Source organism: Eptatretus burgeri, chromosome 14 (genome assembly GCF_056783735.1).
Source record: "Eptatretus burgeri isolate ZD-2024b chromosome 14, Ebu_testis_v1, whole genome shotgun sequence".
Taxonomy (NCBI): Eukaryota; Metazoa; Chordata; class Myxini; order Myxiniformes; family Myxinidae; genus Eptatretus; species Eptatretus burgeri.
In genome coordinates, this window is record NC_140974.1 from 61872932 (window position 1) to 61899487 (window position 26556).

At 42.9% G+C, this 26556-nt stretch overlaps 1 protein-coding gene and 1 long non-coding RNA gene across 2 annotated transcripts in view; both read right to left on the bottom strand.

The window, feature by feature from the left end:
- On the bottom strand, positions 1-23896 carry LOC147013372 (uncharacterized). The gene is given in 6 exon segments (XM_085853480.1): positions 1-3357; positions 8153-8687; positions 8689-9151; positions 19036-19207; positions 23072-23171; positions 23298-23896. Coding segments are annotated over 4 exon segments (3855 nt in total). The 5' UTR covers positions 19049-19207; positions 23072-23171; positions 23298-23896; the 3' UTR covers positions 1-513.
- Positions 23897-24388: 492 nt separating this feature from the next.
- LOC147013373 (uncharacterized) overlaps positions 24389-26556 on the bottom strand; it is a 153794-nt gene continuing 151626 nt past the window's right edge. Inside the window, exon 7 of the long non-coding RNA XR_015051303.1 lies at positions 24389-25031. This is a non-coding gene — a long non-coding RNA (uncharacterized LOC147013373). The remainder of the gene's footprint in view (positions 25032-26556) is intronic.

Here is a 26556-nt window from a genome sequence, read left to right on the forward strand (position 1 = left end):
GCAGTATTTTTTATTCAATAGGTAGCAGGACATGCTGTGAACATATAGAAACACTTCGACTCTATTTAGAATTGCAAAACTTGCTTGAAAATAGGTGAAAAGGGGTTATTTTTAGACAAAAATTACAACTGGAAGTGGATTTTTAGCACTTCCGGTTCGTAAAAAATGAGACTAGGGTTGATAAATTGCACTTAAAAAGTAATGTTTGGTAATTTTTTAGAGGAAAAATGTATGGATCCAACAAGATTAATATTGTATGGGTACAAAAAACAAAAAATATCCACCTCCCATAATCCCCCATTAAAAGGGAACGCGGGTGTTGCAAGTGAGAGCAACAGATATGCTGTTTAAAATGGTTTCTTTACACAGTATTCCGGAGTTATAATCCCATGTAAGTTTACCTTACCATTAAAAAGATTCTTCCTCTTCAAAGTTTTCTTCATTGAAGCAGATATCTCCAACTTCATCCATTTCTTCTTCACTTTCTTCAGCGTTGTCACAGTTCTTGCACTCTCACAGTTCAGTACAACATTGCCCCAAAGACACACAACACTGGTCATCTGCATCTGATGCTTTGCACTTGGACTTCTTGCAGGTGCAGCGTGAGAGTTCAAGAATGCTCTGTTGAGCAGGTTGCATTTCCATCCAGTTTATTGAGAGGCTGCTATCGATCAATTTCCAACCATGTCCAGCTGGTGATGGGATATCTGGGTGATTGTCAAAGCTGCGCTTGCAAACAGCTGCCTAGAAGTTGGCTCGTTGTGTGTGTTTGATGAGGGCATCTCGGTTTGGTGGCATGACACTTTCGTTTCTTGTAGCCATCGAAAACATAGAATACCGTGCATCGTTGACATGACTGTACTCCTGCTGGTTGGAAAGCTTGCAAACAAAATCCTCCAGTAAAGAAACAAGCTCGTCTGTTACGGAGAAAGACTCGCCAAGCATTTGACACGCATGGGAAAAGGATTTATTTTGGGTGAGAAGTTTGATTGCTTTTGTCTTCCCTTTGCCGTAAAAGGAACTTACAGAATCGCATCCTGTGAAACAGTGGAGACCTATGATGGCTTTTGCGATGTCATCTCCAAGCTCCTGCTGTATGGCCTGGAAGTCAATGGTACGTACATTGTCGTCTCTGCCAGTGTGGAAATACAACTGGGAACCCACAAGGTGCGATACAAGTGCCACACCAATAACAAACACGTCAGTGTCTGGGCTTTTGATGATGATGCTTCTGATGCCTTGGGTGCTGATGTAATGTGCATGTAGGAGCATCCTGGTGTCAGCCTCCTCTTGGGTGGAATGGAGCTGCGGTATTTCTACTACCCATACGCCTCCCTTTGGTGGGTCCACGACAGGGGAACTCTCAGGTACACTTTCTAGGTAGTGTAGCAGCCTCGCCTTGTTAGTTTTAACTAAGCATCCCTCATAAGTCGCAAGGGCTGGTGGATACGGGCTCAACGAGTATGTCATCATGCTTTTGAGATTCACTTTTCGTACTTTGCCAATGATGACCAGCCTTGCCAACAACTCACGATCACTTTTCAAAGTAACATCTTTCCCTTTAATCTTGATGGTTTGCTTGCCTGCATCTGAAAATGTTTTCAGTTTCATCTTCTTCAGCGTTTTGTTCAGGTCTACATCATTACCTTGCAAGCGGCTTTTAGAAAAATTGACGAAAGCTTCATCGCCCTTTACTTTTGCGGTCATGAGGTCAGAATACACATCATCTGGTGCAATGACTCCAGATGACAAGTGAACCAGATCATCAGCATCCATTTCCGGGTCATTTTCGAAAGGATTCGTCATGCTCGTGATGGTACTCATTATGTTGTTTACGTCGTCTTCATCCCTAGTCATTCGACTGTTGGTAAGGGCTGCCCTTTTTGAAGATTTCTGCCCTTTGCCAGCCATCTCTTCACATTGTCTGGTTATCGCTGCTCGTTGATGGTGCGCTCGTATCCAACGATTGGTAGCTCCTTGGTTGGTTGAGAACCCTTTGATCCCACCTCTTGTTTTGGAGTCTCTATTCGCCGTTTGCTCGATCGTCATATCACAAGCTACCTGTGCAAACCCATGAGTATCTTGTCGCTGAACGGCAAATTGTCCACTGACCAATTCTTTGTAGATGTACTGATGTGAAGTAGGTAGCTGGCTCATCTCAAACCAATATACTGGGAGGTAACGAGAGTAGTTGGTTCGGTCATCGGCAAATATCCACGGTAGGAGTGCCCTAACTGCAGCAAGATGAAGGTGCCAGTTTCCTTCCCATGTGGCCCTGATGAAAAGGAGGATGTCCTCTATCATTTCCAGGTTGGAGTTCCAAAAAGCAAAGGTAGCATTCTTGTTCCCCTCTGTGATGAAACTGTCATATTCATTCATCATGGCCTGAAAGGATGTGCCTTCCACATGCTGCACATACTGGCCTGGGAATGATGATTGTAATGATGAAATCACATCTCGATACTGCTCTTGCATTTCCAAAGGAACACTCTCCATAAAGCTTTGCCAGCAAAGCCGATGTAATGCCTCTGCCATAAGTTTGTGGCAGCGGATGCTTCTGTTGTAGTTGTGGCCATTCATCACACCGCTCACAGAACCTGGTGCCACTGCACTGGATTCAATAAGGACATCTTGCAATCCTGCATCCTGAAATCTTTTTCCCACACACGCCATAGCTGTCATGGTTGTATGGAATGCCCCAAGTCTTATCACAATTCTGTCCATGAAAATAGGTGTTTGCCATCTGATTGTCTGGGCCTTGGCATAAATAGCCTGATCCATCACTACTACAACTGACGGGAGCTCCAGATGGTCTGCTATTTCAATGCTTCGATGGAGGATGGTATTCACAGTATTCAGATCAGTTGGACTATCATTTACAACAGGAAGGTATGCAATGGTTGCTTTTGGTGGGATGCTGGATGCCAGTAACTGATTGAATCCAGTCCAAGCAGGAAGAAGACGTTTCTGTGGCCATTTTGTAATGTAGAAGGTGGCATCTTTCTTCTTGTGAGGATATAAAGTTGGCTCATAGTGTGTCATTTCCAGCTTCATATTGCCAGCAAATGCCTTCGGGGACGACTTCTTCTCACCACTGAATGTAACCACCTCTGTATGTGGTGCTGGTAATGAGTGCTTTCTTGTCTTTCTCATTCCTTGTACTGGTGGAAGTGTAAAATGTGCATCTGCATCCTGATGAATCTCTGCAAGCTGCACAGCTATGCCATTGGTATTATGGGTTGTGCCTTTTCCCGAAAGTGTCTGCTCCCCAAAATCATTGTTGTCCCAGATGAGAGTTGTGAAGACAGACTTCTGCAAGCACGATGGAAGAGCTCTAGAACCTCGTTGGACTTTTTGCTATGCCAAGGCAGTATCATGCTCAAGAACACTGGTGTGCGAAATGCTATAGCCAAAACCATTAAGTAAGCCTATTAGCTGTGCCGATCCACTAAGATGCCGTACCGCCATTGCGAGAGATGACTGCTTCGGTAACATTGTCTTGCCTTTAGTAGCTTGGTAGATGATGTCCTGGGCAATGGTTAATATTCGATGGTCTTGCACATCACCAACCTTTACACGGTTTACACCCTCTGGATCATCAGATGCTCCAACAACCCATGCAAGAAAGTTGTATATAGTCCGGGAGCCAACCGATCAAAATTAAAAAAAAATTGCCCGGTCTGCTATAAAATTTTTGTGTTGATTTTCATAAAGAGACACCCTTTGAGTATATGAAAACCAATGTTGGCAATGGTGAAACTCTTGCGCAACAACACAGTCAACACTTTTGCGAGCCCCCTCTGATAACAAAATGTTGGCAAAAGCGAAGATGTAGGATGGGGGTAGGGGTAATTCATATTGTCCTAAAATCATAACCACTAAACCTATATACACAAATGACCCCTCATATTAAAGAGGAGTTCATTTCCTATATCACAATTGGTGTAGATTTAACCTACCTTCAATTGACAAGGTTATATGTCAAACAACAAAAGATTTATGTAACTCAGAAATGCTTGACTATCAATGGGGTCAGGAACAAGAACATACTTTTACATGCCATGGTTTTAAGGAAGATAAAATTAGAAATGGATTAACACAATATTGTGACATGAAACATCCTCTTCAGAGGAAGAGTCACTCTCTGAAACAACTCCACCACATGAACCTCTCTGACCAAGGCATATGCATGTCACTCAGCAAGGCACAGCAGCCTTTTTGCATGAACATCGTTTCAGACATTTGGATAATTTGCACATGCAAGACACAGTTTTGTCTATGTTTGGCTTGGCTGGCTTAGACATGAGAATTGGGACCAGTTTTCCATTGATAAGGGTTCTGCCAAATGTTGTGGCTGGGGGAAGTGCTCGGTCACTGAGATGTGCACGTCTATACAGAAGCAATTGATACAATGCTCTTAAAACAAGGAAGTAAAACGCATCTTCTGTTGCTGGCAGTGACCTAAGGTCTAATTTTGAAGAGACAAACATATGCTGCCTGAGGGTATCCAAACAGCTGAACCCTTTTTGGCCATGCAGAGCAGTCCAGTATACTCTGGCCTCATCAATGACACATTCTGTTGCTGCCATTTCACTATCTCTTCCAAAATCAACAAGGTGGGGAAGGTTTCCTATCAGTCCCAGAGAAACCTATGCCGCTCTTCTTTTCACAGGAACACAGGCATCATCCCAACTGACTGGAAGAGGGGCCTTGTTGTCCCTCTCTGGAAAGGGAAGGGTGATCGCCAAGACTGCAAAAACTACCGAGGGGTGACGCTGCTCTCAGTGCCGGGCAAGGTCTTTGCTCGGATAATTCTTGATAGGGTTTGCCACCATCTGCTTGAGCACCAGCGTCCAGAGCAGTCAGGCTTTACACCAAAGAGGTCAACGATTGACCGTATCCTTGCACTTCGTGTCCTCACCGAACACAGACGAGAGTTTCGGCAGGGGCTGCTTGCAGCCTATGTTGATCTCTGTAAAGCGTTCGATTCAGTGAATCGGGATGTCCTCTGGAGGATTCTTGGTCTTCGTGGGGTGCCACCGAAACTGATCGATCTGATGTCTGAACTCTACTCTGGTACTGAGAGTGCTGTGAAGTGTGGTGGTACCATCTCTGACTTATTTCCAGTTGTTACTGGAGTTCGTCAGGGATGTGTACTTGCCCCCACACTTTTCAGCACTTGTATGGACTGGATTCTAGGGAGGATGTCGGAGAGATCAAGTTGCGGTGCATCGTTTGGCAATGTCAAGATCTCAGACCTTGATTTTGCAGATGATGCAGTCATCTTTGCGGAGACTTTAGACATCCTCTTGGGGGCCCTCGAGGTGCTGAATGAGGAGTCGGAGCCGTTGGGATTACGGATTTCTTGGGTCAAAACTAAGATCCAGGCTTTCGGTGACATCTTGGATGCTGCTGTCCTGTCTGTGTCTGTTTGTGGTGAGGATGTTGAGGTCGTGGAGAGATTCACTTACCTTGGCAGTGATATTCATGTCTCCGCAGGTTGTGAGCCGGAGGTCAATAGACGTCTGGGTCGGGCCTGGGGAGTCATGGATTCACTGGATCATGGGGTGTGGCGCTGCCGGTACCTGTGCGGGAGGACGAAAGTCTGAGTCTTCAGGTCCTTGGTACTTCCAGTCTTGCTCTATGGGTGCCGAGACTTGGACTTTGACCAAGGATCTGAGACGGAGAACTTAATTCCTTTGGTACCAGGTCTCTTCGGAGAATCCTTGGCTATCGCTGGTCGGATTTTGTGTCCAACGAGCGGTTGCTGAGAGAGACTCGGATGAGATTTGTTACCTGCATAGTCCGTGAGCGTCAGCTGCGGCTGTATGGACATGTGGCTCGTTTTCCTGACGCTGATCCTGCTCACCAGATTCTCTCAGCGAGGACGTCTCATGAGTGGGAGGCCAGTGGGCCGACCACGTGCCTCATGGTTGCAGCAGGTTGACCATCATCTCAAGGAGATGGGGATGGGCCTGGCATCTGCCTGGGGGATGGCCAGACGGAGGCCCCTGGAGTACCGGCGGAAAGTGGACGCAGCGACACGCTGTTCTGGCACATGCTCCCATACCTGACCTGACCTCTTCTTTTCCCCTTCTGAATGGGTAGCTCACTGTGTCACATCCACACAACACATATGTGCACAGAAGTGTAGCTGCGACATCAAGAGGATTTTCTGGTACTTCTTGCTCAACACTTCTACCAGCTCATGAATAGGTAGGTATTGATTCTGCCGTTGTATCCAGAGTTCTTGCAATGTGTTCAAGCAGCAGAATTGATATATACACAGCATAATTATGTCTGTATCTGTTGCATGCACAACAGCTCGATGGTGATCAAGATATTCCACACAATACGCAAGATGAGCAATAATCCTTGTGTCTGCCTCTTCATGTTCTTCACAAGGAAAGTCCAGAACTGAACTTGATGCTGATGTGATGGAAAGAGTGTGACCTTTGTTTTCCATCATACTACCAAGAATGATGGTCACTCCATCCGGAATAGCTTCAGGACTCTCACAAAGGGAAGTGCCAATGAAGTTCTGAAGATTTCCTTTATTTCTTGGATTCTTCATGAATAAATTCCAGTCCGGAATTTCTAGACTCTTGGATGGTGAGAATTGTCTTGCCTGGTCTGTCTGGTTTCTCCTCTGCTGCTCATCACCCTTCAAAGTATGGCTATCATCAAAATCATACTGATCACCAATGATGTTGACACAGTTGCACATTTCAGGTTTCAACTGCAGGATACACCTGCTTGCGAAGATACAGCTGGGGAAGTTCACCAAATGTTTTCGCACCCATTTTTTGGTATTTATTTACAAATGCCATTGTGTCTACCAGATAAACTGTGTATAGGTCACTCTGTGGTAATGATGGCAGCTGTAAAACAACATCCTGCTCAGCTTCAGCAATTAGCACTGCCACGAAATCAGACTCGTTGCCTTTGCGCATTACAACCCCCTGTGCTAAGCGTGGATCAACCTCAAACAGGGATGATGGATAGTCTGTCCACTCATGGGAAAATGCAATCTGTCCTGTGACTGGGTCGGCATCTCGATAGAAACACAGCACACGTGTAGTTGCAGTCTCATCTTGATAGATCCTGATTAAACTCTGTTTCCTTGATGGTTTTGATTTCTTCTGTGAGGAGAAAGTTACCAGCTTCAGTGGTTCAATCTTAATAGAGACCACCTCTTCTGCTTTCATAATGGCTTCCATGCCCTTAGCTTGAGCATGGACCAAGTCTTTTGAAGCAGCCTTCTCACTAGTTGCTCTATTGAGCAGAACCACTTGGTTGTTACACTGGAATGGGTTTATCATCTGCTGGCATATCACTTTCTTGATCTCCTCAACATGCATATGTTCTTCTGTTGCCTGCTTCTGTGTTTCTCCATGATGAGTAGATTCCTGTTGGCCTAGATTAGCCATAGACTTTATGTTCTCTGATACAGCTGTGAGAAATGGTGCTGTTTTCACATATTTATCTCGAGCAGCTGGTGCCTGAGATATGCGTTTGAACAGAGATGTCTTCCCTTCATTGTTGTATGTCTGCTCCAGGGCCATGTCACTCCAAACACCATTGAATTTTCCTTTGGAAGAGTGAACTGTGAAGTACCCAACCTGGATCAGCAAACCTTAACCGAACTGTGTTCAATAGAGTAAGAGGATTTTGGGGGTAGGGGTAACTTTGGTTGACAAAAATGTTAATTTTCTCTTTAAAAATTGATAGAACTCAATCAAATTTGCTGTTTTAATTAGCCATGGATACCATGTTCATATCACATTAAGAGAAATTAGTATTCTAATGCAGCATCTGCCTATGATAAGAAAAGTTCTAAAGGCCATCTTCAAAAAACGTTATTTTTAAGGCATTTTTCACAAAATTATGTACTTTTACGAGGTTTACTTTCACAAAGGCAATTTTTTTTTGTCATTTTACAATGCACTGATTGAATTCTTACATTTAGTTCACATTTATTTTTCATGAATGTGATTTTTTTAATTTTTTTAGAAATTTTATTGACAATTGCTGTTTCATCAAATTTTTCAAATCTTCCTCAAACAAAAACGGCCGCCAAAATTTTTCGCAAGAGCTTATGAATTGCCAACATTGGTTTTCATGAACTGCAAACATATATCTAAACATCCTGGGGGTGTAAAATTTTATAGCAGAGGCTGTAAGGTCCAACCCTAAAACAGCCTCGTACACAGGTTGGCTCCCGGACTAATAGCATGGTTGGAACTATCTGGCGGGCAGCATCCATGGTTAAGTCACCTGAGGTTGGAGGCCAGGGAAGAGTTGTAGAGTTTGTTGTATCCATCACAGCATTCTTCAGATCTAGGGCTGTTGAATAACGCTCTCTTAATGATGATATTTGAGGTACGACCTGTCTTCCGTTGCACTGTTTTGACCGTTTCACTGGAGGTGGAGACTCCTCAGCATCAGTTGTATTTGTGTCTGTTTCTGAGGTGACCGTATCCCTTACAAGCTCTTCAGATGATAGTGTGTCAATGTATACCAGTTCACTCTGGTATTTTTTTGGGGGCTGAATGAAGCAAAGCTGGGGATATCTCCTTCTGATTCTTTGTTTCAGGCTATGGGTTTTGTAGTTGGACGAGTCCTTCCCTTCAATGTCTTTTACTGCATTATCAAATATACGTTTCAATGACGTAAGCCGGTAGATCTTTGTTCTTCAGAATTTTCTGGTCAATTGTATAGTTACAAAAACTGTCAAATGCTTGAGAATATATCTGTTCTGTAGCTGCATGAACATGTTGAGGGTTAGATCTTCTCAAATAGTCTGTGTATCCCTTGTAGCAGCTCCGGTGATATCTGACTTCTATAGCTACACAGTCACGATCTCTGATATGAACAAGAATATTTTTGTCATCTTTTTCCTCTGCAGCTAGTCGAAGCTTGCCTCTATCAATCTGTTCACAAAGCGTCAATAGTTCTTTCTGCTTTCTGCCTCTTGAATCCTGAAATGTCTTACCACTCCTGCATACGATACAAACTGTTGGCAAGATGTGAGAAGATTTAGTCGGCTGTTTTGCAATGTTAGAAGTGGAACACAAGTGTCTTGCATCAGATGTAGCAGATGTATGTTTGTCTCTGTCTCCGCTTGAAGAAAATGCAGAGGGATCCAGTTCTGTATACAACAAACACAAAATATTAAACTCATAAGTGTATACATGTACTGTTACGAAATCAGAAAAAAAAACACAACAAACACATGCACAATCAAAAACAGAGGCTTAAGAAAATAATGTTATTTTGCTCTCGTGGAATTTACAGGTGGGTCAGTACATTGGCATGCATGTTTTTTTTTAAATTATAAATAAAACAGAAGTTTGTTAAATTGAACATTAAAAAAAAATCAAATGCTCTCGTGATTCTTGTCAGCGGAGGTCAACACAACAATTTTTAGGCCTAATCATTCATACATGTAACTGATGCAACAATCAATTTACACACATGTGCAGCAGATCTGCTTGGCTTGAAAAAAAAAGTTTCCAAAAGCTATCCAAAAACAACCAAAATGCACCATTTTTAAAAATGAAAATTCTGGGTAAGGATTTCTTAATCTAAAAATTTGCTAAAATTACACATATTAATGGTCAATTCAATTATAAAATAGATTAAATTGGGAAAAATATAAGTTTGTGCAGCACTATAAAGGATTTAAAAAGAAACTAATTTTCTAAAGCAAATGGCTCCTTGGAAGAATTTTCCTCTGTATTATCAAAATGAAATAACTAGATTTTCAAACCCAAAAATGCTGTACTTTCCTTTAAAAACTAATCAAAAAGTGTATGTGGCAACCTACTGAAATATATTTCTTCTCAAAATAGAACTTTCTCTTTGGTATTAGTATCTCTACTGTTGAGATTTTTTTTTAATTGTCAAGTTTTGCTGCAGTTATAATTACTGCACTAACATGGAATACCAGATAAATACAGTGCACATGTTAGGCAGAAACAAAAACAAAAAAAAAATTCAAAACGTTTGCTTGCCCTCCCCAACTGACTCTTATTTTTATGTAAAGGAATACCAACCTAAATTTCAACATTCAAAACTGCACACATTTTTTTTTTCTGTTAGAAATTGCACATTCTAAATTACATCCAAACTGATGAATTTTTAACAATCATTCACAAGGGAGGAAAAAATGATTATGATTAATGATTAAGTTGGTAGAATATATTTGGAAAGGTCTTCTATCAAGTCATGTAGCAAACATTTTGCGGGGTCTTGCAGGGTGCAGGTTGGCTCTCTACCGAGACCCTAGATTCCCATGTTATAAATCCTCCAACAGGGATATCTATGGTAGGCATCTACCTTTTGTAGGGCAGGGTTATGTCAAAATAATGAAAAAGCACGAAGATATATGGAATCGATCTACTACATGTAAAAACAAAAGTCCCACATTTTACGATTCATGTAGACTACACAAATCACAACATTTGGGACTGACCTGACCCAATATCATAGGCCTCCCTACATGATTGTACATGCAATTTTCTCATTCGTGATGCATTTGTAGGCTACTTTTAAACTTACCGGATGATTGGGTGACATTCTGATGCTTCTGTTTAGCAGTTTGTGCACGTTTTTGCTTGGTAGAATCAGTGAAATACGGGTAACACACTGCGTGGCAACCCCCAGTTTCAGGGACCGGCAATGCACTTTCACATGCGCTGCAGTGTAGACCATGATCGCGGACGAAAGACCTCGCTAAATCGGCCTGGTTTCCCACCAAATCGCTCCAAATATCTACAGCACTCAAGAATGTTCTCCACCTTTTTTCGGTAAATGGCACAATATCACCACCGGCACCTGGAACATGTGCATAACACCTATTTTTTACACCAAATTTGACACCAACTGATGCCATTTTCACCGATACTTTTCACCAAACAGCATCTGTTTACACACGTGAACCGCTATTCGCCGTACCGCAGCACTCTCGTACGATGTTGCTGATTGTCTCCTTTTCAAAAATGAAAAATCGCAGCAACGTTGATTAATGAAACGTACAATTTTATTGAATAAATATCGAGATCGTGATAATTATTTTACCGACGAAATATTAGTTATTCTAACCTAAAATTCAACAAAATGCTCCAACCGATGACGCGGGAATATGAACGATAATTCATAAAAAATAATTAACTTAATTATAAAATAAGTTTTATTTAGTCGGGAGATGGAGACCACAAGACAAGCTCTTAGGACCACATGCCCTATCGTCTATATGGGCCATTTTTTATTTATTTATTTACCGTAAACGATTCCACGACCCACACACCGCCTCCAATTATTTATTTATTTACCGTAAACGATTCCACGATCCACACACCACCTTAGTTATTTATTTACCGTAAACGATTCCACGATCCACACACCATCTTTAATTATTTATTTATTTAACGAAAACTATTCCACGACCCACACACTACCTCCAATTATTTATTTATTTGCCATAAACGATTCCACAATCCACACACCACCTTTAATTATTTATTTACCGTCAACAATTCCACGACCCACACACCGCCTCCAATTATTTATTTATTTTCCGTAAACGATTCCACGATCCAAACACCACCTTCAATTATTTATTTATTTACCGAAAACGATTCCACGACCCACACACCATCTCTAATTATTTATTTATTTACCGAAAACTATTCCCCACCCACACACCACCTCCAATTATTTATTTATTTACCGAAAACGATTTCCCACCCACACACCACCTTCAATTATTCATTTATTTACCGAAAACGATTCCCCACACACACACCACCTCCAATTATTTATTTATTTACCGAAAACGATTCCCCGCCCACACTCCGCCTCCAATTATTTATTTACCGTAAACGATTCCACGATCCACACACCACCTTCAATTATTTATATATTTACCGAAAACAATTCCACGACCCACACACCACCTTCAATTATTTATTTATTTACCGAAAACGATTCCATGACCCAAACACCACCTCCAATTATTTATTATTCAAAGTGGGAGTGGCGTAGGAAAGTGGGCGTGGCTTATGAAAAATATTGTGTGGCTCAGGAGGTGTGGTCAAACAAGAGCATAATTAACACTCCACCACACATCAGCCTTCCCTTCCTCTCACCTCACACTGTCTTGCCTTCCCCCACCTCTTCATTCCTCCCCACCTCCCCCTTCCTTTAGTATTCCTGTCAGCGAAGCGACCGGTGGTGTGTGTGTGTGTGTGTGTGTGTGTGTGTGTGTGTGTGTGTGTGTGTGTGTGTGTGTGTGTGTGTGTGTGTGTGCGCGTGTGTGTGTCTGCAACGCGAGGCTCCACAGCACAAACCAGCAAAGCGATTATTTTTCAAATGGTAGTCCTTCAAAAATAGGGTGTCCATTTACCATTATTTTTTATGAGGAGTGCCAGTTGGCAAAATACACAATAGGAAAAATCTTGCCAGGCAGAGGAACAATTGTATGTGAACCAATACGTCTTGGCAATGAATCTTCGTCGGTGGATCAGTCAGAATGAAAAGCATCGTATCCAGCGCTTCGATCCTAGCGAATCCCTCATCGCCTACTGGCTTGTTTCTTTGTTTGTTTTTAACAATGTCCCAACATTCACAGACCCCGACATTTGTGACATTTTTCAGGAGCATATCCCCTCCGAATGGCAGGGTACGACAGTACAGCATTGGAGTCATCAGAAACAACCCAGATAAGCAAAGAGCAAAGATAGACATCGTCGAGTCACAGTTACAAAACATTATTGAGTCACAAACAGTTAAAAAAAATATCATTGAATCAGTTACAAAACAATGAGTCATAAAACAGTCACAACACCAAGTCACAAAAGCATCGAGTCACGAAACAGTTACAAAATGGTCAAAAACCATCAGGTCATTAAGAGCTACAGTGACCTGCAAAGGTGTTCACTCCCCTCCAAGGTTTTCACATTTTGATACCACCTGAGTTTATTTAATGATGCTTTCAAATCAAACTTAATATATAGAATCTTTCCAAACTACTCCAAAGTTATAAAGCTAAAAAATTCAGATAAAATGTGAATAATTTATATTAACAGAGAAAATCAGATGATTCTTAGTTACATAAGGATTCAAACCCTTTTCCTTATTATAGTGGGGCAACTTAGCTAAATATAGCATAACAATTGTGCACTTTGTGAGGAAAGCACCAAATTTGGCACACTAGTAGCTTAACATATTATGAATAGATTTGGATATTGGGCCATCTCAAAATTTTTGATGGCAGTGGAAAAAGGCTGCCACAGCCATCAGCGGCTGAATTTGAGATAGCCCAATATCCAAATCTGTTCATAATACGATAGTGTGCCAAATTTGGTGCTTTCCTCACAAAATGCACAATTGTTATGCTAAGTTTCCCCACTATTAACTCTAAATAACTTCAGGAGCAAATTATTTGTTTGAAAGCTTACAAAATAAGTGTAATAGGTATCACCTGTGTGTGATCAGTGGTTTAATTTAAAAATTAAGCTCCCCTACTTATCTAAGGAGTTTTTAAGGTGCAACTCACTTGGTCAACCAACAAAGCAAACATGAAGCTCAAGGAGCTTTCCAAAGAAGTCAGACATAAAGTGGTGGAGAAGCACCGTTCAGAAGAGGGTTATAAGAAGATTTCAGTCACTCATTATCCGTTTGAGTACGGTGAAATCCTTGATTAAGAAGTGGAAGACATATCATACCACCCAGACTCAAATCAGATCAGGTCGCCCATCCAAACTCAGCATCCGAGTGAGCAGGAAACAGGTCAGGATGTCACTGTACATCAAACAATGACTGAAAAATCTGCAAGGATCTATGTCTGAGATGGGGGTCAATGTTCATCAATCAACAATAATCTGTTCCCTTCACAAACCTGGCTTCTATGGACAGTGGCAAGAAAGAAGCCATTACTGAAAATGACACATATAAAAGCTCGAATGGAATTTGTGAAAAAGCATCTTCATGATTCTGCAGGTATGTGGAGAAATGTTTTGTGGTCAGACGGGACAAAAATTGAACTTTATGGTGTTACATCTCGGGCAAGATGAACACTGCACATGACCCAGTCAACACCATCCATACTGTCGAGCATTGTAGTGGGAGCATCATGTTATGGGGCTGCTTTTCATCAAGAGGGACTGGGAAGCTTGTCAGGATTGAATGGATGATAGACAGTGCCAAGTACAGGAGAATCCTTGATGAAAACCTGCTCGAGTCGGCCATGAATCTGAAACTGGGTAGGAAATTCACATTTCAGCAGGACAATGATCCAAACCACAAAGCTAAAGCCACACTAGAGTGGCTAAATAAGAAGAAAATAAATGTTCTTGAGTGGCCCAGTCAAAGTCCTGACTTGAACCCAATTGAACATTGATGACGAGACTTGAAGATTGCAGTCCATCGACGATCCCCATCAAACTTGGCAGAACTAGAGCAATTTTCATGTGAAGAATGGGCAAAGATTTCACCATCTCACTGTGAAAAGCTGGTAGAGACCTACCTAGAAACACTTGTAGCAGTCATTTCTGAAAAAGGTGCTTCCACCAAGTACTTACTGAAGGGGCTGAATACTTTTACAACCAGTGAATTTTGATTTGTACGTGTTTTTTGCAGGTATTCCTGACAGGTAACTTCCTTCAACTATAACAGTGCTTTGTTTGATCTCTTTAGTTATGAAAAAAAAGTTAATTTGGAAAAATTGTTTCTACATCATTCGTAATTCATCGAAATGTGGAATTATTGGCAGTGGGTGAATAATTTTGCAAGCCACTACAAAACATCAAGTTACAAATGCTAACAAACAATGAGGTCACAACCCATTACAAATTATTAGGTCACCATTAAAAAGCATCAGGTCATCTTTCATATCAGCACAAGGCTGTGGAGTGGAATCACTGACTAAGGAGGCGGCTGTACAGCTGATGCAATGCACCCCTACACGTTCGGGCAGAATTTTTTTAATTTGTTTATGGTGCCAGTGATAGCTCGCCTACGTTTTGTGAACGGCACCATTGGATATTAATGTTTAGAGTTGGGTCGGGATTCAAACCCAAGTTAGACAGCTTTGAAGAGAGTGTGTGTATCTCTCGGTCTAGGCCATCCTGCGAGCCCAAAGCATCAGGTCATAAAGAGTTACAAAATGTCAAGTCACAAAAGTTACAGAATATCGAGTCACAGACAGAAAATGTCAAGACAAACAATTGTATAACGCCGGGTCACAAAGTTACAAAAGATTGAGTCATAACAGTAACAAAACGTTGTGTCACAAACACTTACAAAAAGTCGAGTCACAAACAGTTACAAAATGTTGAGTCACAAACAGTTTTAAAATAAATGTCAAGTCAAAGATAGTTACAAAATGTGAGTCAAAGACAGTTACAAAACGTCAAGTCACAAACAGTTAAAAGACGTCGAGTCACAAACAGTTAAAAGACGTTGAGTAACAAACAGTTAAAAGATGTTGAGTCACAAACAGTTACATAATGTGGAGTCACAAACAGTTACATAATGTCGAATCACAAATCGTTACAAAGTGTCGAGCACAAAGTTACAAAATATCGAGTCACAGACACAGTTAGAAAACATAGAATCACAAAGTTACAAAATGTCAAGTCACAAAGAGTTACAAAACATCGAGTCACAGTTACAAAATGTCAAGCCACAAAGAGTTACAAAACATCAAATCACAAACAGTAACGAAACAAATGTCGAGTCAAAGACAGTTACTAAACGTCAAGACAAAGGCAGTTACAAAACCGATTCACGAACAGTTACAAAATGTCGAGTCAAAGACGGTTACAAAATATTGTTACAAACAGTTACAAAATGTGGAATCACAAATGTCGCGTCAAAGACAGTTACCAAACGTCAAGACAAAGGCAGTTACAAAATCGATTCATGAACAGTTACAAAATGTCGAGTCAAAGACGGTTACAAAATATTGTTACAAACAGTTACAAAATGTGGAATCACAAATGTCGAGTCAAAGACAGTTACCAAACGTCAAGACAAAGGCAGTTACAAAACCGATTCACGAACAGTTACAAAATGTCGAGTCAAAGACGGTTACAAAATATTGTTACAAACAGTTACAAAATGTGGAATCACAAATGTCGCGTCAAAGACAGTTACCAAACGTCAAGACAAAGGCAGTTACAAAATCGATTCATGAACAGTTACAAAATGTCGAGTCAAAGACGGTTACAAAATATTGTTACAAACAGTTACAAAATGTGGAATCACAAATGTCGAGTCAAAGACAGTTACCAAACGTCAAGACAAAGGCAGTTACAAAATCGATTCATGAACAGTTACAAAATGTCAAGTCAAAGACGGTTACAAAATATTGTTACAAACAGTTACAAAATGTGGAATCACAAAGATACAAAACGTCGAGTCACAGTGACAAAACATCGTCACAAACAGTTACAAAGTGTCGAACACAAGCAGTTACAAAACATCGAGTCACAAACAGTTACAAAATATTGAGTCGCAAACAGTTACAAAATGTCGAGTCACAAACAGTTGCAAAACATTGTCACAAACAATTACAAAATGTCAAGTTACAAACACAAAAAGTCAAGTCACAAACACTTACAAAATGTTGAGTCACAAACAGTAAAAAACATTGAGTCACAAATAGTTACAAAATGTCAAGTCACAAACAGTTAAAAGATGTCGAGTCACAAACAGTTACAAGATACGGAGTCAAAAACAGAAGTCAAGTCACAAACAGTTAAAAAACATCAGGTCATAAATAGTTTTAAAATGTGCAGTCACAAACAGAAGTCGAATCACAAACAGTGACAAAACAGCGTCACAAGCAGTTAGAAAACAAATGTCGAGTCAAAGACAGTCACAAAATGTCGAGTCAAAGACAGTTACAAAACAGTCAAACAGTTACAAAACATCAAGTCACAAACAATTAAAAACGTCGAGTCAAAGACAGTTAAAAAACGTCGTCATGAAGTTCAAAAATGTGCAGTCACAAACACAAGTCAAGTCACAAACAGTTACAAAATGTCGAATCACAAATAGTTACAAAGTGTCGAGCATAAAGTTACAAAATATCGAGTCACAAACAGTTAGAAAACATGGAATCACAAAGTTACAAAATGTCAAGTCACAAAGAGTTACAAAACATCGAGTCACAGTTACAAAATGTCAAGTCACAAATAGTTACAAAACATCGAATCACAAACAGTAACAAGACAAATGTCGAGTCAAAGACAGTTACAAAACTTCAAGTCAAAGGCAGATACAAAACCGATTCCATGAACAGTTACAAAATGTGGAATCACAAAGATACAAGACGTCCAGTCACAAACAGTTACAAAACGTCGAGTCACAAACAGTTGCTTCACATCAGGTCACAAACAGTTACATGTTGAGTCACAAACTGTTACAAAACATCGAGTCATAAACAGTTCCAGAAGGTTCCAGATGTTCTGCGTGTGTAATTCATAAAAGCCCTTCTGGCTGAAGCTGCACGCATCGCACTTCTCCACGACGAGTTCACCCCAATGGTGCCTTGGCTCAACGTGACGAGCACTAACCAATCGACACACCACAAACACTTTGGCTTGAGCTGTGTTTGGCCTTAAAGCGCAAGTTCTCCACAATGCTGTGATTATCTGAGATTTTCAGTTTGCTTGCACTCCTATCACGTGGTGCTTCTCCAAACATTGACTTGAGCATGTGGTGTGGAGAAGTGCTGTCTAAATGTGAGTAACGATTCCGATCCGCAATTCAAACAGCTCGATGTGCAGCTCAAGATTAAAAGTGGGGGACGTACAAACACACAGGCAAAGGAGAGATGGGATCGTTTGGTCCCACGTGGCCGTGCCACGTTCACGCTCGATGTCTCGTGCAACCCTGAACCGCTTCACGTACGGGACCTTTTGGTGGTGACTCGTGAGGTCTTGATGGAGTTGAACATCCCAACCGTGAACCGCTTCACGTACGGGACCTTTTGGTGGTGACTCGTGAGGTCTTGATGGAGTTGAACATCCCAACCCTGAACCGCTTCACGTGTGGGACCTTTTGGTGGTGACTCGTGAGGTCTTGATGGAGTTGAACAACCCAACCCTGAACCGCTTCACGTGCGGGACCTTTTGGTGGTGACTCGTGAGGTCTTGATGGAGTTGAACATCCCAACCCTGAACCGCTTCACGTGTGGGACCTTTTGGTGGTGACTCGTGAGGTCTTGATGGAGTTGAACATCCAAACCCTGAACCGCTTCACGTGCGGAACCTTTTTGTGGTGACTCGTAAGGTCTTGATGGAGTTGAACAACCCAACCCTGAACCGCTTCACGTGCGGGACCTTTTGGTGGCGACTCGTGAGGTCTTGATGGAGTTGAACATCCCAGGACCGCTTAAGTCTCAGTGGCCCATGCTCATCAGATTACGGTCACGGGCCACCCAATTTCAGGGACAGACCATGTTTATTTAGTGACGAGTCTCATACCAGCTGCTTGTTGGGAACGGTAAACACCTTTGGCAATGACAATTCATTGCTAATTAAATACCGAACAGAAACGAGAAGTTCCATGGTTTGAGTACAACATTTTATGTGTGCAACTTTGAAACAGACTATCATTCAAGTCGTGTGACACATCGAAACACAATGAAGGTAATAAAGAAAAGTTTAGCAAAACGACACCTTTTTGAAAAATTTTTTAACCATTTTCTATATACGTACGTAGTATGTGGACGGCCCTTTAAAAGATTCCGGATTTGCGCGCCACGTCAATACATCGCATCCTTCTGGAATCGACCATGAGTGATAATAATTAATATTGTCATCAGTTTGGATCGATAACCCTGCACATAACCAGTAAGTCTGCTTAATCGGTTTAAGGTTAACCTGGAATGTTTCATCGGATGTGTTCTCAGAACCCCCCCAGCACGAAGTTGGCTCCATCCCAGATCACACACGCGCATCATTCGGAGGCTCCATTTGCGCATGTTGGCAGGCGTGGAGTTCAGGAATGAGATCTGATTACCTTGCTCGGCCATCAGGCTGTCCCGCCATCTGGCAAGGAGAATGCGGTGGCGTCCACTTCCAGTTCAGGCGACCATCCTCATCCTCTTCCTCCTCCTCCTCCTCCTCCTCCTCCTCCTCCTCATCACCTCCTACTCTCCACTGCCAGGGTGCTCGTAGCTCCATCTCCGTGTCTGCATACATGATGCACAACAATCACCCATTTGAACATGTCCTTACATTGGAGATGCAATCATCTCGTTCATAGTTTGGGGGTCAAACTTGTACCATCTTAACACAACCAGGGACAACTGGCCATAATATGGCCCAAACGCAAGGTCGTGTCATCATTGGGGACATTTTCGTGACATCTTGGGGGCACCTCGATCGCCGTGTTCTCAATGTCCACAATTTTGTTCAAGAAATCACATAATTGGCCGTTTGGTCCACTCTTACACACTGTCCCTCTTTGGTGGTGGTCCAAGGTAAACAGTTTTGTGAAGATTTACAATTTGGAATTTGTTGGTGATGTCGAATTTCCTTAGTTTATGTTAGGCTACGCACTTATTGATCAACACTTGTGCTGGGTGCTTCTGCGCAATTTACATGACCATACGTCGTCGTGGTAAAGCATACGGTGTTGCTACTACTGAAAAGTGTCTTTCAAACAATGTCTTGTCATTGCAGACTCGTCCGCACTCCGGACAGCTCATCCGGTGGTAGGATGCTCCTGGCCCAGGAATTGGTAGTCTGTGGATGTTCAGGATTGAAGGAGTTAGTCCTTGTCACTTGTCGGCCAATATCCTGGTGAGTTCCCTACCGAGACATCAAATTGCATTGGTAAAGACACCTGGATGTTAGTGTATTAAGTTAATAGTATATATATATATATATATATATATATATATATATATATATATATATATATATATATATATATATATATATATATATATATATATATATATATATATATATATATGAGCCTGGTGTTGGTGCAGTGGTTAGGGCAGCGGCTTGGGATCCAAAAGGTCCTGAGTTCAAGCCCCGTTGGGCCACTGAATTAATACACCAGGGGGTTGACTCAGCCTGTCATCCTTCCGAGGTCGGCGAAGTGAGTACCAGTGTGCTGGGCCGGTGTATACCCCGGTTAAAATAGGTGTACCATATCCCTGTATCGTAAGAGGCGACCAGGGTTGCGTCAGGAAGGGCATCCGGCGTAAAACATGTGCCAAATCACTATGCGGATCATACGGATGATCCGCTGTGGCGACCCCTAACGGGAGCAGCCGAAAGAAGAAGAAGAAGAAGAAGAAGAAGAAATGTATATATATATATATATATATATATATATATATATATATATATATATATATATATATATATATTAGGGTTAGTGTGTACAAAATAAGTTAATTGGTTAACCTTAATCGGGGGGGGGGGGGGTTGAAGTATAGTGCATTTAGCTTCGAGCAGTCCAGTCTGGGTTTGAATCCCAACCGGACCACAAACTGTCACCTTGGTGTTTTGCAGGCAGGGCATTAATAAGTGTGCCGTCCATTGGAAGGACGTTAAGCCGAGTGTCCCGTCTGCTAGCATTAATTAGTCGATGTTAAAGACGCCACGACGTCTTTCACGAAGAGTAGGCGACATATCACCGACACCCCTGAACAAATTTACAAACCGCTCCCACCTTCGATCGAACGCTAGGCAGCACTGGACAGTCGGTTCGTGAAAGACTTGCGTCAAACTTCACAAGAGGCTGGTATGACTTGGAGTCGTCAAATAATTAGTAGTGGTATATCTATCTCTATCTCTATCTCTATCTCTATCTCTATCTCTATCTCTATCTCTATCTCTATCTCTATCTCTCTCTCTCTCTCTCTCCTAGAATGCAGCCGGGGGCTACTTGGCTGCATCATTTTCTGGGGTGAAGCTGTGCAATTGATGCAGTGCCTCATTTTGCAGACCTTGGAAGGATGACAGGCTGAGTCAACCCCCACCTGGTGTTAATTCAACGGTTACGATAAGGGCTGGAACTCAAGACCATAAGATCTTAAAGTAGTAGTAGTAGTAGTAATAGTATCATGGAGTCAGATGTAGCCCCCTCCCGTATGCAAATTTCCTTGTATCACCATTACTTGATGAAACTTTGACCAAGGTGACTTGTGCAATTGAAAATGTAAGCGGTGTACAAGATACAAACTGTCACTAGATCCTAGACCCGAGACCATTGAGCATTGTGTCCTGGAACAATATTGTTCGATGCCCGGCATAGTCAAGGGCCAGCGTGTCCGAGGCGTGTGTCGTATTAGTCGCAAGATTACTTCCACTCTCGAGCCGGTGTGATTGAACGACATTGACAGCGATGGAATTCTGCTGTCAAGGTGTTCCCTTTTAAGGCTTCACTCGCCATCAGCCTGCTTGTCGCTCTCGGTGATGGCATTACTCGGGCACACCGACACCGGGCCAGGTGCCGATCTCCACTTCCCCTACCTGTCCCTCCCTCGTCTTCGGAACAGTAATGCAGGTTTCACGGAGGAGCTTGTACGCAAATCACACGTGGGACAAGGATATTCGTCAACATCAGTGTGAGCACACACGAGCAGCAAGGACACGGGATGTGGGTCGAGCTGCCTGCTGGTCCTGAACTCGAAGGGTCTTCACCCCAACGTTACCCCCCCCCCCCCCCGAGATCTTCAACCCTCAAAGTCGCATCGCAATCCCCTTTTCTCTCCTCTTCTAACAAAACAATCAAACAAATAAATGTACATCCTTCGTGTGATGTTGATATATATATATATATCTATCTCTCTCTCTCTCTCTCTCTCTCTCTCTCTCTCTCTCTCTCTCTCTCTCTCTCTCTCTCTCTCTCTCTCTCTCTCTCTCTCTCTCTCTCTCTCTCTCTCTCTCTCTCTCTCTCTCTCTCTCTCTCTCTCTCTCTCTCTCTCTCTCTCTCTCTCTCTCTCTCTCTCTCTCTCTCTCTCTCTCTCTCTCTCTCTCTCTCTCTCTCTCTCTCTCTCTCTCTCTCTCTCTCTCTCTCTCTCTCTCTCTCTCTCTCTCTCTCTCTCTCTCTCTCTCTCTCTCTCTCTCTCTCTCTCTCTCTCTCTCTCTCTCTCTCTCTCTCTCTCTCTCTCTCTCTCTCTCTCTCTCTCTCTCTCTCTCTCTCTCTCTCTCTCTCTCTCTCTCTCTCTCTCTCTCTCTCTCTCTCTCTCTCTCTCTCTCTCTCTCTCTCTCTCTCTCTCTCTCTCTCTCTCTCTCTCTCTCTCTCTCTCTCTCTCTCTCTCTCTCTCTCTCTCTCTCTCTCTCTCTCTCTCTCTCTCTCTCTCTCTCTCTCTCTCTCTCTCTCTCTCTCTCTCTCTCTCTCTCTCTCTCTCTCTCTCTCTCTCTCTCTCTCTCTCTCTCTCTCTCTCTCTCTCTCTCTCTCTCTCTCTCTCTCTCTCTCTCTCTCTCTCTCTCTCTCTCTCTCTCTCTCTCTCTCTCTCTCTCTCTCTCTCTCTCTCTCTCTCTCTCTCTCTCTCTCTCTCTCTCTCTCACACACACACACACACACACACACACACACACACACACACACACACACACACACACACACACACACACACACACACACACACACACACACACACACACACACACACACACACACACACACCTTGTGACCACTCCTGCTTGCCCATCTTCGCCGAAAGCAAAGCCCCCATTTAATGAGCTCTTCCATCTCCCTGGTGTCTCCGACTCGTCCTTTGTTCTCAGTAATTTTAATGCATTTTAACCATCGTCCGCGTATCTCGTTGAGCCCGCCATTCACGCCGTCCGTCCTCCGTTCACCATCTTCCACGGTATCCATCCTCGATTCTCTCGACCACGAGCACGTCCTGTGCCACCACCCTCCCACCCGTAATTACAGATATCGCTACAACAATTAAGCCGCTTAATTGGAAACTAATTATGGCTCGGTGCTGCTTTGTGCTCCTAAACAGCGTTTCGAATTAAAACTATTTGCATATTCATGGGGACGGAAATTAAAACACTGATCCGTCATAAAGATTGCTCACTGGTGGCGCGAGTTGTCCCCCGTCCGCCCTGGACTCGCCGACCGGTTCGTCACCACGTTCCACCACGCTTGGAGGGTCCACGACGTGATGTCTGTCCAACCTGCACGACACGTGACCTTGTTTTGGGGAAACGATCCATAAGCTTCATCCGATGAAGCTTTAAAACGTTGGGTGTGTGTGTGGGGGTGGGGGGGGGGCTGACCGGAACGACCCCAATTATTCCCACCTCCTCGTGGGGGTCTTCGGCCGGGAACGAGGTTTCACGCAAGTCTTTCACGAACTGGCTGGTCATGTGTCACGTTCGACTGGAGGCGATTTGGGGGCAGGAATCTGACAGTTGTTCAGGGTGCCGGTGATAACTCGCCTACTCTTCGGAAATGACGCCGTTGGGACTTTAACAGCCACCGACGACCGGTGCTGGCAGACGGGATGTCCGGCTTTATCGACCGAAGCGATGCAGGTGCACCATGTGCACGTGAAACACCAGGGGAGATGACACACCTACTCAGGGGAGAACATGAGAAACGGAAAGAGGAAACGCACCTTCGCACGAATAAATTGAAATTTGTCCTGTGAAATACTTTAAAAAAAAATAAAAGACGAAGAGGCGAAAACAAAGTGTGAATGACACGAAAAGTTTTCCTCAGAGAAGAAGAAAAAGAGTACGTACTATATAAATATACAAGAAAATCTCATCATATATCTCTACAAAAGGCATCGCTCTTCATGTTACCAAATGGCCCGTTGGTCCGTTGGTCCGTTGGTCCAAATTTTCGTTGATCTTCATGGCCTTGCAGCATGCCGCCCGCCTGCCGTACTGTTTGAGCCTTTTACCAAGCACAGATGTGATTGCGCCAGGGAAAAGCTTGTATATTGGTTATGATTATTATTGCTGTTAATATTAATTAATGCAATATGCTTTGTTGCAATGTTATCATTATTTTTGTTATTTATTTTGTCATCAGAATGCCATGCCGTGGAAGCACCTATTAAGCTGCCGTATACACCTTAACATGGCGGGCGTTTAAAACATGGAAATTATTCCGGATTATTCGTAGTTAATGAGCTGAATCAACTCAAGACGTCATGACGATCATGTTAGGCGTATCACACTCCACATCAGAAAGGTCCAGTAGAATTTCACAAAAAAAACATGCCACACACACACACACACACACACACACACACACACACACACACACACACACACACACACACACACTTCATTTATTGTAGATGACGGCCCCGCCTTGGTCCATCGGACTAATTTTCATTGATCTTCATGGCCTTGGGCATTTTTGCTAGTCTCAACAAAAACAATAGGTTTCCCAGCCTGGAAACCTTCAATCCCAAATATTAATAATAATAATAATGGTCTTTTGGGTTCTTGGTCGTCTTAATAAGGGTCTGGGGGGTCCTAAAGGGTCTTCAAAGGTCAAAGGGGTCTCAGCACTTTAAAGGGTCTAAATAGACACAAAAAGCATGACACACACCTCAAAAAAACACACACACATATATAGATTGTGGATACAAATTATTATTATTATTATTATAATAGTAATCATGATGTGTTCCGTTCAATGAGCCTTGGAGAATGGAATAAAAGTATTTTGATTTCTTTGTGATTTTTGTTTCATTCACAAAGGTTCATAAAAGAAAGACATTTTGCATCACGAGGAGTGAAGTCGAATAGCCGGGTGGTGCTTGGTATCTCAGGGTCGGCTTCCATCCTACTTCAAGTTGGTTGGTAACCTCACGGTCCTGCACCTCCTCTCCACCTCTCCGGGTCTATGCCCTTCGTCCCTCCCCAGCTCCACTCGGTCGCACATGCTCATCCAGCACCTCTTCCTGTTACACTTCCCAAACCGAGTCTCATTTACTGCTCCTCTTCGACTCCTTTGTTCCACTTTTGTGGGAATCTTCCCTCCGAATGCACCCTCTTGCTCTTCATTCCTGGAATCTTCTCACCACAAAGAAGACAAGGAAATAGCAGGAATGTTCAATGGTCATGACGAATACCCGGTCATTTTGAGGACACTGGAAACATCAGGAGTCAATAAGTGACTTTCAAAATGGCATATGAATGCGAAACGAGGCCTTTTACACGTGCGCTGTGTGTGCGTTTTCAGTGATTCGGTTCTGCTCGACGACACTTTCAACCTGCACATTGTGAGCACAAAATCTGTAATTCAAATCGTCTTTTAAATATAATTTTCAACATTTATATCAGAGTGGCAATTTTAAGATGGTTAACCATAATTGTTCTGTTCCTGAATGCAGATAGGACTTATGGAAATCATACAAAAATACACAACTTGACGTCTGCCTGTCTGTCCGTCTTTTTGACCGTCATACATTCAGTCGTTGCTTATCCAATCTCAACCAAACTTGACAGGAGGACTAAAGGTCACACGATGAGGTTGTGGTGACTTCATTTGTCCCTCTCCCCAAAGGGGTTTTCCATCTTGGCCAAAATCCGTGTTAAGGTGTATATCTGAGTTAACATAGCTAATTGGGGCATATTTCCAATGCTACTTCTAAAAGCAAAAGTAACTAGAAAGGAACTTGGTGGAGCACATACCCCTGCCAGGCTGATTAGTTTACGTTTTGTATTGCACTGATCAGCTGGATCTGGATTCAGACCTGAACCAAAATACAATTGGCTTGTTCTTGTCACCTAACCAACTCATCCACCAAGTTTAGTCCAAATCCGTCCATTATTTTATCAGATATCTGGATATATATATTATTACGGATTCGCGCCCGCCGGCGTGCTGACGGCCACGTAACTCGAATCGCGGCACGTCGCCCACCGGACGGACAATCCAGTCGTGACCCTCTCGGACTAACGCCGGGAACCAGTCACGGGTGGACCTTTCGGTCTCACCGCGATCGAGCCAATCGGCCCCCGCGTGGGATAGGGTTGCTCGCCAAATTCGACCTACCTAAGTACCCACACGGAGGGTAGACCGGGCGATCGCACCTCGCCGCAGGTCGACTTCGGACACGGGCCACTTAACCGACCCGTTCCGTACTATCGGGATAACCGAGCGGTGTTATCGTCGGCCTCGACGGTTCGATTAATTATCGGGCGTATTCAGCCCACTACCAACCCTTTACGTGAAGCAAGATGAGGATTCAATGAGAGAAATGACGAAGCGAAGCGGGAAACAGTTCAACATAAAGCACATTTATTCGCGATGAACGGAAAGCACACATATACAATTCCACCAAAAGCACATAGAAGGAAAAGAAACACAATGCAATTTAACACAAAAAGCAAATGTAAAAGCGAAGACACAATGCAGAGCTAATACCGACTACCGAGCACACGGCAACACTTATACAATTCTACTTCACAGACGGCGCCGACAACACATACCCAAAACCAAGAAAAAGAACACCCTCAAGGATGAGGCGGGCCTGAGGCCGAGACCGGGTCGGGCCTACCCGTCTGGTGATGAGACGCGGAGCGGCGATGGTGC